At 41.1% G+C, this 13,618-nt stretch overlaps 1 protein-coding gene across 1 annotated transcript in view; it reads left to right on the top strand.

Moving 5' to 3' along the window:
* Positions 1 to 1,680: 1,680 nt before the first annotated feature.
* Positions 1,681 to 13,618, top strand: part of HCN1 (hyperpolarization activated cyclic nucleotide gated potassium channel 1) — a 302,768-nt gene continuing 290,830 nt past the window's right edge. The window contains exon 1 of the mRNA XM_030567585.1: positions 1,681 to 2,039. Coding sequence (XP_030423445.1) covers positions 1,681 to 2,039 — 359 coding nt within the window. The remainder of the gene's footprint in view (positions 2,040 to 13,618) is intronic.

The raw sequence follows: 13,618 nt of genomic DNA on the forward strand, positions 1-13,618 counted from the left end.
CAGAATTTCACACAAAAATAGCACATTTATTCATAGAAACATGTAATCATTTAGGCATACAATAATACACATCTTCAATATTATCCAGAGAAAGAGCCTTGCTCATAAATATACATTGTCTCACATATAAAAGCACACACACACATTCACAGAGAATATACAGTCTCTCACACAAGACATACTGTCAGTCACTGCAACCTACAATAACACATATACACTGTTATAGTAAGAGACAATTACATAAACGCCTAATGAGAGAGACATGCTTGTGTGATTTTGCGTAGCTGTTCGTGTTGTCTTGTGAGTGAAAAAAATAAAAATCACTAAGAATCTCATGCCCACAGCAGAAAACAGATATGCAAATACACAGGGAAAGACTCTTATCTCATTTTCAGCCATGTAAATCCAGAGTAACTCCATTCATGTGAGTGGTGTTTCTTTGGAATGAAATTTGTAATTTAGATTAGAATATCAGAGAGGTAGCCGTGTTAGTCTGAATCCGACGAAGTGGGTATTCACCCACGAAAGCTCATGCTCCAAAACGTCTGTTAGTTTATAAGGTGCCACAGGATTCTTTGCTTTTTTAGATTAGAATATATGTCTTGCTATTTCTTTCACAAAGTCACACTGAGGCCACGTCAATAACATTTTATTGACAAGTGTTGTCAAAGTTTACAGGAAACATAATCCTCAGGGATCTGTCAGGTAAGTACAACCTGCTCAGAAGAGGGCTTCCTACTGTATTTGGGGTTTCATCTTCTGTATCCATTTATCATTAGTGTCCATTTCTGCTCTGGTGGTAGGTTGCTATAGGGTGCTATGCCCTGCCTGCTGTCTCTTTCCTTTCTCCCAGGGGTTGGCATAGTTTTTTTCCCTATTTTTTTAATCAAAAAAATCTTGGATCATTTGTGATCATTTTAATACCAGGCCTCCTACATATTGCAAACACAGGATTAAAAATCGCCACTCTTTCTGAGTCTTTCTCTTGTCAAATTGTTTGCACAGGTGTGGGCACACACACATACACCAATGCAGTCTCTCTTTCTCTCCCAGCCAGAGGCACAGGGTGACACTACCCCAGACAAAAGGCACATTGGGGCCCTCCACTGTGACCACAGAAACGGGCCCATGTGCAACACAGGCAGCAGGGACATGCCTCTGCGCTTTCCGTGCACACACACACACAGGCACAACACAACCTGATTTTGAGTCCGTGGCTCCCAGACGCGTGGACACACGCAATCCCACACATCCGCTTCCAGAGGGCCACACGTGCAGCTAAAGATAGACACACGGAGCGAGGCGCACGCACACACACGCAGTCTCTCGCCCTCCCCGTCTCCGACACACGGCCTCCCGCTCCCTTCTCCCCCTCCCAGCTCCCGAGCCCCTCAAGGCTTGCGGGGCTCAATGTCAGGCCAAGGGAAGCGGGCGGGCAGAGCGCGGTGCGGCGTTGCCGCCAGCAGAGGGCAGGCGAAGGGAGCGGTGCGAGCTCCGCGGCTCCCCGGCGTGTCAGTGCCGGCTGGGCTCGCAATGCCAGGAGCAGCAGAGGGGCTGAGCTGCTGAAAGGCACCGGCGGCGGCAGGGAGGAAGGGAGGCGGCCGCCCAGCCGGCTGCGCTGCCCCGGACTCCCAGTGCCGCAGGAGCCCGGGCCAGGCTGGAGAGCGCTCCCTCCACAGCATGGAGGCCGGCAAGCCGAGCTCCTCGCCCGGCAGCCGGGACGATGGCAGCAGCAGCGCCAACGCCTTGCAGGCGAAGCCGGCGCTGGGCAGCCCGGGCGGCGGGAAGGAGCACGGCAATTCGGTGTGCTTCAAAGTGGACGGCGGCAGCGGCTGCGAGGAGCCCGGCGTGGGCTTGGAGGAGGCCGAGGGCTCCGGGCGGCAGTATGGCTTCATGCAGCGCCAGTTCACCTCCATGCTGCAGCCCGGGGTCAACAAATTCTCCCTCCGCATGTTCGGCAGCCAGAAGGCAGTGGAGAAGGAGCAGGAAAGGGTTAAAACTGCGGGGTTCTGGATCATACACCCCTACAGCGACTTCAGGTGAGTCCGCCCCCCCCCCGCGCTCCCCGGGGAGAGACCCGCCCGGCTGCCCCGGGGCGAGGGTCGGCGGCTCACCGGTGCCTTCTGCACTCAGGGACCCCCGCCCCTCCGCTTCAGCGTGGCGGCTCCCCTCTGAACAGGAAAGGGGCCCCCCTCCCCAGGCAGCGCATGGACAAACTTCGGCAAATAAAGTGCAGCCGGCCTTGCAGAGTGCGCCCCGGGGCGTGCCAGTCCCCCATTGTGCGCACCCTGCAGCGTGTCTAATGGCCGTGCGCTGGGAGGAAGGGCGTCGGGGGGCGGTGGAAAGGAGTTGCCTGGGGGCGGGCGGCGTGGTCCCGGGTGTGGAGTGTGGCTCTGGGTGTGTGCCCACCACGCGCACGCCTCGGGATAGCCTGGGGCGGCGTTGGGAACCTCTTGTCTTCGGACGCCGTAGTAACCCGGTGCCATGGCCAGCAACGAAGCCCCGCCAGGCTGTGCAAGGGCAGGACCTGAAACCCAGCGCTGGGTTCCGAGTCCCCACTGGGGAGGGGAGGAGAAGTGTTTCCAAAAACGCCCGACGACCTTGGCTACGGGTCTGTGATTACAACTTTGGGTGGTGGTGGTGTCTCTTCCGGTCCCAAATCCATGTCATACAGCTTCACGGAGAGAAGAAGGAGACAGGCAAGGTAGAGAGGCAAAGCTCCAGAGGAGAGCTGGTGCGAAAACAGTCAAGCTGGAGGGTACTTTTTGCCAGTCGGTGCATTGTGTGAAAGTTGCAAACACTTGAGACATCCCTTGTCACGTTACTTTAGAGTGAGAACTCGCTGTTCGAGCTTCGCCATTTGATTCTGTACGCACGGCGTGAGCTGTTCAGAAAGATTTAAAGGTTATATATCCACGTGAATAAAATGCATGGACTTGAACAAGGACTAGGTGGACTAAGGGGGAATGGAGGTTTGCGTAATGATTTTTTTTGCACAGAAGAGGTTTGTTCTATTTAATTTTCCTGGAGCTTGAAAGTCACCTAGAGAGCGCTCCCACCTTGAGCTATAACGTTATGTTCTGGGGAGAAGAAAAACAGTTAGAATTTCTACCCGGTCCCTAAGTGGGAGCTAGCCGTGGTGCTGAATGTTATGGTTTCTGAAAATCCCGGGCCAATGCTAAGCATAACCTTGGAATCTCTGCCCTTGTGTTTCCTGGAATATGAAATATGTCAGTGTCCATATATACAGTAGAAAATATAATTGTGCCCTTCTTAGCCTTTTAAATGCCGCAGAAAGGGCACAAAAGATGCTGAAGAAGCAGGCAATGTTAAGAATCGATGACTGTTTCAATTTAATCCATTAATAGTTGGTTTGAAAGCATTTCCAAATTCCTGAGGTCTGTCAGGTAATATAAAGCTAAAAAGGTTCTGTAGTATCCTCAGAGAGGGGAAAATGACCTTGCCCAAATCAGCTATGAGAGGAACAGAGCAGTCACTAAATTGTGACTCTCAGAGTCACACTTCAATCCTTGCTTTGTCCTTGATCCCTAGGGGAAGTAAGCTGCCTTAGCTCTTTTCTTGGAATAGTCTTTTTTTCCCCTTCCCATGCTAGCTCAGCTGCACTGGCAGGTGCATGTGGAGAGTGGAGCGGGGAGTCAAGCTCCACCTATTCCCCACTTGTCCACCCACGCCCTTTCTGCCTAGAAAAGGAATGTAGCAGCCTGCACAAGGTCTGGTGATGTGGATAGCATGCACAGACAATTAAGGAGGTTCATTATGCCCCTTTGTTTCCCTGCATGAGTGGGCAGCCAGGCGTACAGTTCAAACTGAAGTGAATAATGGTGGCAGAGTCTCGAATTTTAGGCAAATGTAGAACATGAGTAACTTTACTCATGTGAGTATTCCAATTAAAATCAAGTGGACTACTCCTGTGATTAAAGTTATTCAGGAGTATACGTTGTTGCAGAATTGGACTCTTAAATAGATTGCTTTCTTACAAATGAAACATTTTATGCTGATAGACTCAGATGAAGTAGATGACAAGTATACTGATGGTAATCTAACACACAGTAAGGACTGAATCTTCTCAATTTTTTTTTCCAATGAAAGCAGATAGTGCTCCACCCTTGGCAGTACTGGGTGCAATATGTGCTTGAACTAGTTGTATTTTGCAAATAAATAAAGCGAGGGGAGAGAGAAATATTTTATGTCAAAAATTACATTTAATCATTCATGCAGATTAGTTCCACAGCTTCTTTTTTTAAGTCCTAATGTGGTTCTAAGGCCAGGTTGATACAGTTTTTGTACCAGTATGACTGTTTCAGTTAGAGGTGTGATTTTTATTGGAATAGATATACTGGTACAACTGCTTTAGTGTGAATGCAATTATACATGCAAAAAAGGGGCCTTATACAGGTATAGCTTATTTCCCTTCCTATACAGAAATAGATATACCAATATATAGACCTTTATACTAATATAACTACATCTCCATTAAGATGGTTGCATCACTTTAACTCTACAAACTGAAACAACTCGTGTGTAGACAAGGCCTAAGGGACCCATACTTGCACTATGGATCTTGGACCCATACTTGTACTATGAATGCCTATTATACTAGCATTTTAATATGGTATATAAAATCATTTTCCTTTCATTCTGCTCCTACTTTAAGTGCCTCTTTACATTTGCATTTGGCTATCAAGATAACATTATAAAAAGTAAATATTTGACACAATCAGGCAGGAAAGACACTGAGTAATATAGCTCCTAAAAATAGTAAAATTATTACTGACTAATTCCATCACCAGTACAAAAGGCATAGAGACTTTTTAAATGCCACTGTACAAAATAAATTTGGGCATCAAGTGTAAATTATAAAAACATAAGAATATCATGTTAACTATTTCAAATGTGGGCAATTTCTGATGTGGATTGCTGTAAGTTTGTGGTGTTGTTTTCCCCGGTTGCTGAAAATTTTCAGTGCATCAAATTTACTTGTAGCATTCTTTTTTGCTTTAGATAAAATATTGATAACATTTCCCCTTAAAAATACACTGTGGGTTTTTGTGTAAGATTATCTGCTGTACAATATTTTGTTGTGTGGATGCCATAGCTTTTAAATTCCTTCCCTGACCTTTTTTTTTTTTTTTTAAATGATATGAACAGCAGTGTGGAAAGCTCATTGCATAATATGTAAAAAAAATCAGTAATTTGATTCAGTTGCTAAAATTGTTGCTGTGTTTAGCACCATATTTTCTGGAAGCATTAGCTTGTCTATGCTGCAGAGAAGACTGTTCTTCATCAGATATGTATGCTTTTGGGGAAAGAAGTTCCATAAGTATTACGTAGTTTCCCCGTAAAGGGATCATTTGTTTCCAGTAGTCTCTTGCAAGAGAACAACTCCATCTTCTGGGGTTTAATGTCTAATTAGCAAACCATTATGTAAGCTCTGTACTAAATACATGTCAGAAATTCTGCAGAATGCCTCCCTTTATCTCTTCACAATCTAGCGGTGATTACTGAATCTGTAACCCTGGATAAGATTTCCTTTTGATTGTGATAAACACACTGTTGTAACTCATACAATTGTTTTTGTTACAGGGTGTTTATTAAAATGCTGAGTGTCTTCTGTGGGATGTAGAGTGTGCTCAGATCCATTGAAATCAATGGGCCTGCTCACATGTGTAAGGGCTACCCATTTAAAAGAGAGTTGCAGTATTGGGCCCTTAATCTATCAAGCATGCTGTGAAATAGAACACCGATAAATAGATGTTCTCAGTGACTCACTTATTTTTGTATATGTTTTAATCATTTGATCGCATGCTGATTATTGTATTTAATGGTTAACCTTAAGTAGTGTGACTTATTCATTATCCACTTCCTCTATTAGGGATATTTTATATGGCTGATTTTCAGTCAGGTGCTTGCCCCTAATTACTCAACCCTGCAACATTTAGGCACATCAGTAGTCCTATTAACTTCATTGGGACTGCTCATTTGTGTTAGAGTCTTACAGTCAAGCCCTATGAAATCTTTTTTTTATACATGACAGACTCACAAATCAGCTCACATCTGCATAGAATCTATGCAATTGTGCATATATTATATAATATCAGGCCGTATACATACAAAAGTGAATTAGGAAACAAAAGAGAAAAAACCTTAAGATTTAGAAGGGTGGATATTCTGCTTTACAAAAATGGCATTCAACTCTTGACAGTTTTAATTGTCAGAATCCCTGTGCTGAAATCTGCTATGTTAGGAGTGCAAATCCTCCTCCTCCTTTTATGATACCTAAAAAAGAGAAAAATAAAGCCAGTTCTAAAACTTCAGCAGAAAAGTTCAGGGTTTAGTGAATGGAAATGGAGTGTGCCATATTCAAAGCTTAAATACAACTAATATTAAACAATAGTGGTTTTTATTTATATTGCATCTACCTAGATCCACAAAGGTGCCTTAGTCCCAGTTTTGGCTCCACTGCAATTCACAGAACTCCTGCCAAACCCTGTACACACTCATTTGATGTCTAAGTTTTCAGAGTAAAAATTTCCTAGGTGCCTATGTTTCTGTCTCTGAGCATGTGCATTGTTGCCTCCCTCTGGGAATCCAGATGCCTATTTCCCTCCTAAGTCCTAGAGCAATTCACAAATCCAGGGAAGATAAGCATTCAACCATGTAAATTGCATATGGGGCCTGATCCTGTATGCATGTTCATAGGATGCCTACTGGATTGGATCCCATTCAAATCTGGCCATTGGAGATGGTGGTACTACCCACTTTATTATATGTTTTAGCCGAGTAGTTAGAGCACTCACATGGAATGTTAGCAACCCAGGTTCAGTTTCCCCCTCTCATTTTCTAAAACTAGTACGGCAATTCTTATGAACAAAACTTTTACAGAACATGAACTCTTCCTTTTGTGTGCATGAAAATGGAGAAATATAAGATAGTTTGAGTATAAAAAATGTCATTGACTTTTGCTTACTATATTCCCACAACTTTTGAACTTTTCACTGAGCTCATCCTACTACATTAGCTAACAGCTGACATGACAAAATTGCAGCCTTAACTCAATTCACGGAAGCATTTAATCAATATCAGGGAATACTTCCTGGCAATAAGGTCTACTAAGCTTTGAAATAGCTTCCCAAGTGAAGTAGCAGATGCTTCATCATTGCAGACATTTCAAAGTAGATCGGACAAAGCAATAGGAAGTGTAATGTAGGGTCTAAAACTTTGTCTTCATGGAGGAGGGATGGACTAGATGACACAATAGGTGCTTTCCATCTCTGATTTCTATTATTTTAATTTTCATAATGCCTCACTAATGGCGATCACTTTATGACTTGTTTGTTTAATGCTCAATTATCCAACTTGACTAACTAAAGTTAGTCATCAATATTTACCAGTTACAAATACTTTTGTTAAAATTTGAGTGCATCTATAGTATCCCAGTGGGATGAGGGACATGGTTTCTTGCCCCCTAGTCCTTTCACCATCACCAAGCAGAATTGATCAGACATGCAGTTGAAAGCATGCTTCCCTGACTAAGGTTACTGCAGCAGGCTCACACCCGCTGTACACCCTAATGCTCTGGGAAGGACTACGCCTTCATTTATTTAGATAAATCATTTAATTCTACAGATAAATTATCCTTATGGCTGAAGATAGTTTAGCATTAAAATGCATGGTCTCAGCCCAAGTGCATTTCCAGTATTTCACTACAGTGTTGTACTCTAGTATAACAACGCATTCATTACATTGCATCTCAGAATTAAAATATGCAATTTTCTTTAGCATTTTTTTCCTCATCTTTTTACAGGCAGGTCAGTATTTCTAATTTACAAACAAATTCTAAGAAAGTTAATTTAGATGCAGCAATATATCTAATCACAAGGGGAAAGAGAACTCAATACACTTAGCAAAAAAATCCAAACTCTCATTTTTTCAACCTATTTTCAGTTTAACTTAGAATTTTCCCATAAATTCTGTAGCACCCAAAGGAAGTGCACATCACTTCTTGTTCTTCATAAGAACTGTTCACCTTTTAGTATTCAGCTAGTCTCTGCACGTTCTAAACAAATATACGTATGTGTACTGTGTTCACTTGTGCCTCTGGAACGTGGTGCTTCTTGGGCATTTTTGAGTCTTTGCAATTTTGTGCATGGTGATTAATCGTATTGTGGTAATTTTTCATCTTCGCTTCCTGTACTATTTGCTGATTTGTTTGGACTACAATGATATAAAGTTCTTGATTTAATTTTATTTTGAAACTTATATGTTGTGAGATCGGCATGATATTTGGAGTTGGACCAGATGATACAGGTTGCATTAGCAAGGGGAAAACTGTTCTTATGAGCTACCAATCACTGTATTTTGCAACTTTTTTGTTGGCCAATTATGCTAGGCAGCATTGGCATCCACTTCAGCAGAGCTCTGTCCTTGTTTGTCATTTTATAAAGGTATTTCTGGAGTGATCCATTTGGAGGAATTTGAAGTTATTGTATTGTGTGGTGAATGCATGACACAGTGATTAGAGTACAGAACCGAGAGCCAAGGTTGTTGGGTTTATTCCCAGCTTCACCCATAACTTTGGCAAACGAAAATAACTTCTAATTTTGAATGTCGCGGTTTTGAGAGTCCAGTGTGAGACAGCTAGGTGTCTCAAGACACTCAGAAATAATACCTACTTATCTAAGAGGAACATTGAATATTGTGAGGCTTAATTAATGTTTGTCAAGTTATTTTGAGAGTCTCAGATGGAAGGCATGATATAAATGCAAAGTATTATTTTTATGAGAAAAATATAAATATCAATGACATTTTTTATGAGAAAAATATAAATGTACGAACAATAGTGAAAATTCACTTAGTTTGCTGAAGTATGAATTTCTCAAGCAATGTGCTGTCTCTTAGTGCTTTCACCTGTATGTACGAGAGCCCTATCTTTCTATCAACATGAAATTTTTAAGAGAGGAAACTCTTAACCTAGTTTGTAACGTTTAATTTTTAACATCACAGTATAGTGCTTTTTAATTGCTTGAAAGGCCTTTAGCCATCTATTTCCTTGGTTCTTTCCCAGAGGCTCGATTTAATTTTAAAAATTAGAGTATTAAGTTCTAATTATTGGAGGGCTCATTCTAGACATATAGCAAGGTATGTTAATAACCAAAAACTGTATCACCTGGAGTCAGCATCAGTGGTACTTCAAGGACACTGTCACTTTAACTTTCAGAAAAATTGTATGTGAATAGAGTGTTGGTAGTCAGGATCCAGAAATTCAAGAAAGTTGCATGATATTTTGAAATAGACCCTTTTCCCCCTCGAACTCCTAATGTTACTGCTTTTGTTCATGGTGCAACTTACTACAAAGCAGGAATAGACCTGTTTTGGGAAAATGTTTATTTCATTTCCACAGAAATACTTTCCATCAGTCTGCAAAATAAAATAACTTAGGCCAAATTCTGATCTCAGTTACACTGGTGAAATTCCCTCAGTAGGGGTTGTAGCTATGTAACTGAAAGCAGAATTTGGCCCTTATTGGCCCTTCCACTCTGTTATATAGAAATCTTATACAATGAAGTATGTTTTTCGGTAAGTTGATATCCTAACAGATTTCAACACACTGCAGTATCAAATCAACATATTTTCCAAATATGAAAAATATCACAAATAAGTGATACTTGTTATACCATGTAGCTTGTTTTGTCTTGAATAAGTAAATGCTGAAATAAGACAGGTTCCTTTGAATATGAGGTTGGAAGTGGTCAAAGCAGTAAGAGTTTAATTATAGACAATTGTCACCGTGCTTCTGTGGGTCACAGCTGAGAATACTGAATTCAGGACAAACTACTGAGAAATAGGGCAGATATACCCCCAAAACTGGATATTATTCTCCCATGAGATATACCAAACCAGCAACAAAAGTAAACTTCTGTTTCACCACACTGGTGAAGTCAGAACAGCAGTTTCCTTAGGCATTCCAGTTCTTGTATCACCAACAAAAACACTAGACTTAGACATGAGTGGTTCTTTAAAACCAGTTTCATCAAATAAAAGGTTCTTCTGATCCCAAAGAACCAGCTATACACCCATGTCAGTGTACAATTCCGATCTTACCCAAAAATCATGCTGTTGCCAATCCTTTAAAATCTCTAATCTAAAGGTTTATTTATAAAAAGAAAGAAAGACAGTAAGGTGAGAGTTAAAATGGTTAAAGGAATCAAATACATGTAATAATTGCAGAGTTCTTGGATCAGGTTTGTAGCAGTGATGGAATAAACTACTAGCTTATGTCAAGTCTCTGGTTGCTTTCAAATCATTGGAAGGTCCTTGATTCCTTGGTTAGAATGCACCCATTAGTATAAATCCATAGTCCAGAGATTTGAGCAGGAAAGAGGCAAAATGGAGATGTTTCCAGTGCCTTTTATAGCTTCTCTCATGTGGAGGGAAACACATTGTTCTCACTGTGGAAAACTACAGCAACAACTTGGTGTTTGTAGTCACATGGGCAAGTCGTGTGTCCATGCCTGATTCTGCTTAGTTATAGCAGAAACCATTACCTATACCTCAAATAGCATGTTCACAGGAAAGTCAATTCAGGGTTGGTGGGCATCTTCCATTGTGAGTTAGAGGTTCTTTTGATGGCCCACTCAATTTGAATAGTCCCTCCAAGATGTGCTGTCTAATTACCTTGTGGGTGTTACCCCAGGAGCAAATATTTAGAAATACAGGTGTAGAGCCAATACTCATAACTTCAAATACAAAAATGATGCTTGCATACAAATAGTATAATTATATTCAGCAAAGCATAACCTTTTCATAGACATGTTACTTGACTTTTGTACAAGATTTGTTGCAATTATATAACAGTGGTAGCAACAATGATCTACATGGTCATAGTTTATCAGATAACGTCACAATAATTATAGAGTTAAGTCTGATAGTGTTTGAAATGAAACTGATTTTTGCAATTTTCTCCCTTTATCGATCAAAAGAGGAAAAATGGAAAGCAAGCATTGCAAATATTCTTTAACAATATGATATTAAATACCATGGACCAACTTCTACTTTCAATTACACATGTACAACCTAATTGAAGGCAAACCAATTTAAAGAAAAATGTGGCTTGTTTCCTTTTGAGTGTTTTTTTTCTATTTTTTAGTACAACTTTAGGCTCCAATCCTGCCAGAATGTATGCATATACTTAATTTAAAGCACGTGAATAGTTCCACAAGAGTTAAGCATGCCTGTGTTTGCAGGACTGGGGCATAAATATCAAATCATGTACGTAATATACTGATAGAAGCAAATCTATAGGTTATCACCATAGTAAAGAGTTTGTCAATCTTCGAGTAGTGACACTTTCTCTGGATTTCAGAGGCTTTTTCTCTCCCTCCTCCCAAACTAATAAAAATCCACAAAAGTGCCTCTCTACACTTGTATGTCTGGCTGATTTCAATGGAAATCACGAGTCTAAATACTTTTGTGTATAGGGACCATAGACAAGTGACCTAAAGAAAGTTAGAGTAGTCTGAGTTGTGGGAAATATGAGGAGATTTTGCAGTAATAAACATAAAATCCTGCACCAAGGAGACGAAATAAACAGAACAGATACAAAATTTCAGTTCTCGGGAAGATAATCGAACAAATAATTAAGCAATCAATTTCCAAACACCTAGAAGATAATAAAGTGATAAGTAACGGTGAGCATGGATTTGTCAAGAACAAATCATGTCAAACCAACCTAATAGCTTTCTTTGACAGAGTAACAAACCTTGTGGATTAGGGGGAAGTGGTAGATGTGATATATCTTGACTTTAGTGTGACTTTTGATACTGTCTTGTATGACCTTTTCATAAACAAACTAGGAAAATACTAGATGGCGCTAATATAAGGGTGCATAAATGATTGGAAAACCATTCCCAGAGAGTATTTATCAGTGGTTCACAGTCAAGCTGGAAGGGCATATCAAGTGAGGCCCTGCAGGGATCAGTTCTGGATACTGTTCTGTTCAATGTCTTCATCAATGATGTAGATAATGGCACTTATATACTTATAAAGTTTGCGGATGATACCAAGTAGGGAGGGGTTGCAAGTGCTTTGCAGGACAGGATTAAAATTCAAAATGATCTGGACAAACTGGAGAAGTGGTCTGAAGTAAACAGGATGAAATTCTATAAGGACAAATGCAAAGTACTCCACTGAGGAAGAAACAATCAGTTCCACACATACAAAATGGGAAATGACTACCTAGGAAGGGATACTGCAGAAAGGGATCTGGGGGTCATAGTGGATCACAAGCTAAATACGAGTCAGCATTTTACACTGTTGCAAAGAAAAAAAAAGAAAAAGAAGCAAACCTCATTCTGGGATGTATTAGTAGGAGTGTTGTAAACAAGACTTGAGAAATAATTCTTCTGCTGTACTCCACACTGATATGGCCTCAACTGGAGTATTGGGTCCAGTTCTGGGCACCATATTTCAGGAAAGATGTGGACAAATTGGAGAAAGTCCCGCGAAGAACAACAAAAATGATTAAAAGGTCTAGAAAACATGACCTATGAGGGAAGATTGAAAAAAAATTGGGCTTGTTTAGTATGGAGAAGAGAAGACTGAGAGGGGAACATGGTAACAGTTTTCAAGTACATAAAAGGTTGTTACAAGAACGAGGGAGAAAAATTATTCTCCTTAACTTCTGAGGATAGGACAAGAAGCAATGGGCTTAAATATCAGCAAGAGCAGTTTAGGTTGGACATTAGACAAAACTTCTTAACGGTCAGGTTGATTAAGCACTGGAATAAATTTCTCAGGGAGATTGTGGAATTTCCATCATTGGAGGTTTTTAAGAGCAGGCTAGACAATATTAGAAAATACTTAGTCCTGCCATGGGTCCAGGGGACTGATTAGATGACCTCTCGAGGTCCCTTCCAGTCCTGTGAATCTGTGATTCTATGAAAATGGGGGAAAATAACCAAGTATGCACACCTGTCACATTAAAGCAAGAAATCTATTTTAATCATATTATAACAGGGTAGTCTGTCACTTTAAGGGCCAGTTCTGGAGAGGAGCTCAGCAGGCAGGTAATGGGGAATCATCCAACCCATCTGGACAGCATCAAATGATTGGGGTAGATGATTCCCAGCTAGGTGATGTGCATATGAGGGAAGTTGGATCAGAAGACAGATGGGAGTACTCTGTCCTGTAGTTGTGGCAGAAGACTAAAAGAGGGCCAGCAGACCATGTGGACATGTCTGGGCTGGGGGGAGTTCCTGACTGTTAAACTGTCCAAGGTCCTCATAATCTAGATTGGGAACAGGACTATTACTTTATGGTGTTTTTTTGTTTGTTTGTGTTGACTAAACATGGCTCTAAGGTAAGGGCTGTAGACTGAACTGGGTGTGGCTAAGTTTTATGCCTGGGCTGGTGATCAGGCCCACCAGTCTACATATGTCTTTAATAAATCCAAACTGTATAGTTGCTGCAAAGATCAAGGTTGGGAGTAGATAGGGAAGTGATCTTCCAGAGTATTTCTGTTTTAAGAAGGAGTGAAAAATATGAGAAACTTTATGAGCCAGAGACTTATTAAACAATAGAGGTTGCATGTGTGGGATAA

This window comes from Gopherus evgoodei, chromosome 6 (genome assembly GCF_007399415.2).
Source record: "Gopherus evgoodei ecotype Sinaloan lineage chromosome 6, rGopEvg1_v1.p, whole genome shotgun sequence".
Classification (NCBI taxonomy): domain Eukaryota; kingdom Metazoa; phylum Chordata; order Testudines; family Testudinidae; genus Gopherus; species Gopherus evgoodei.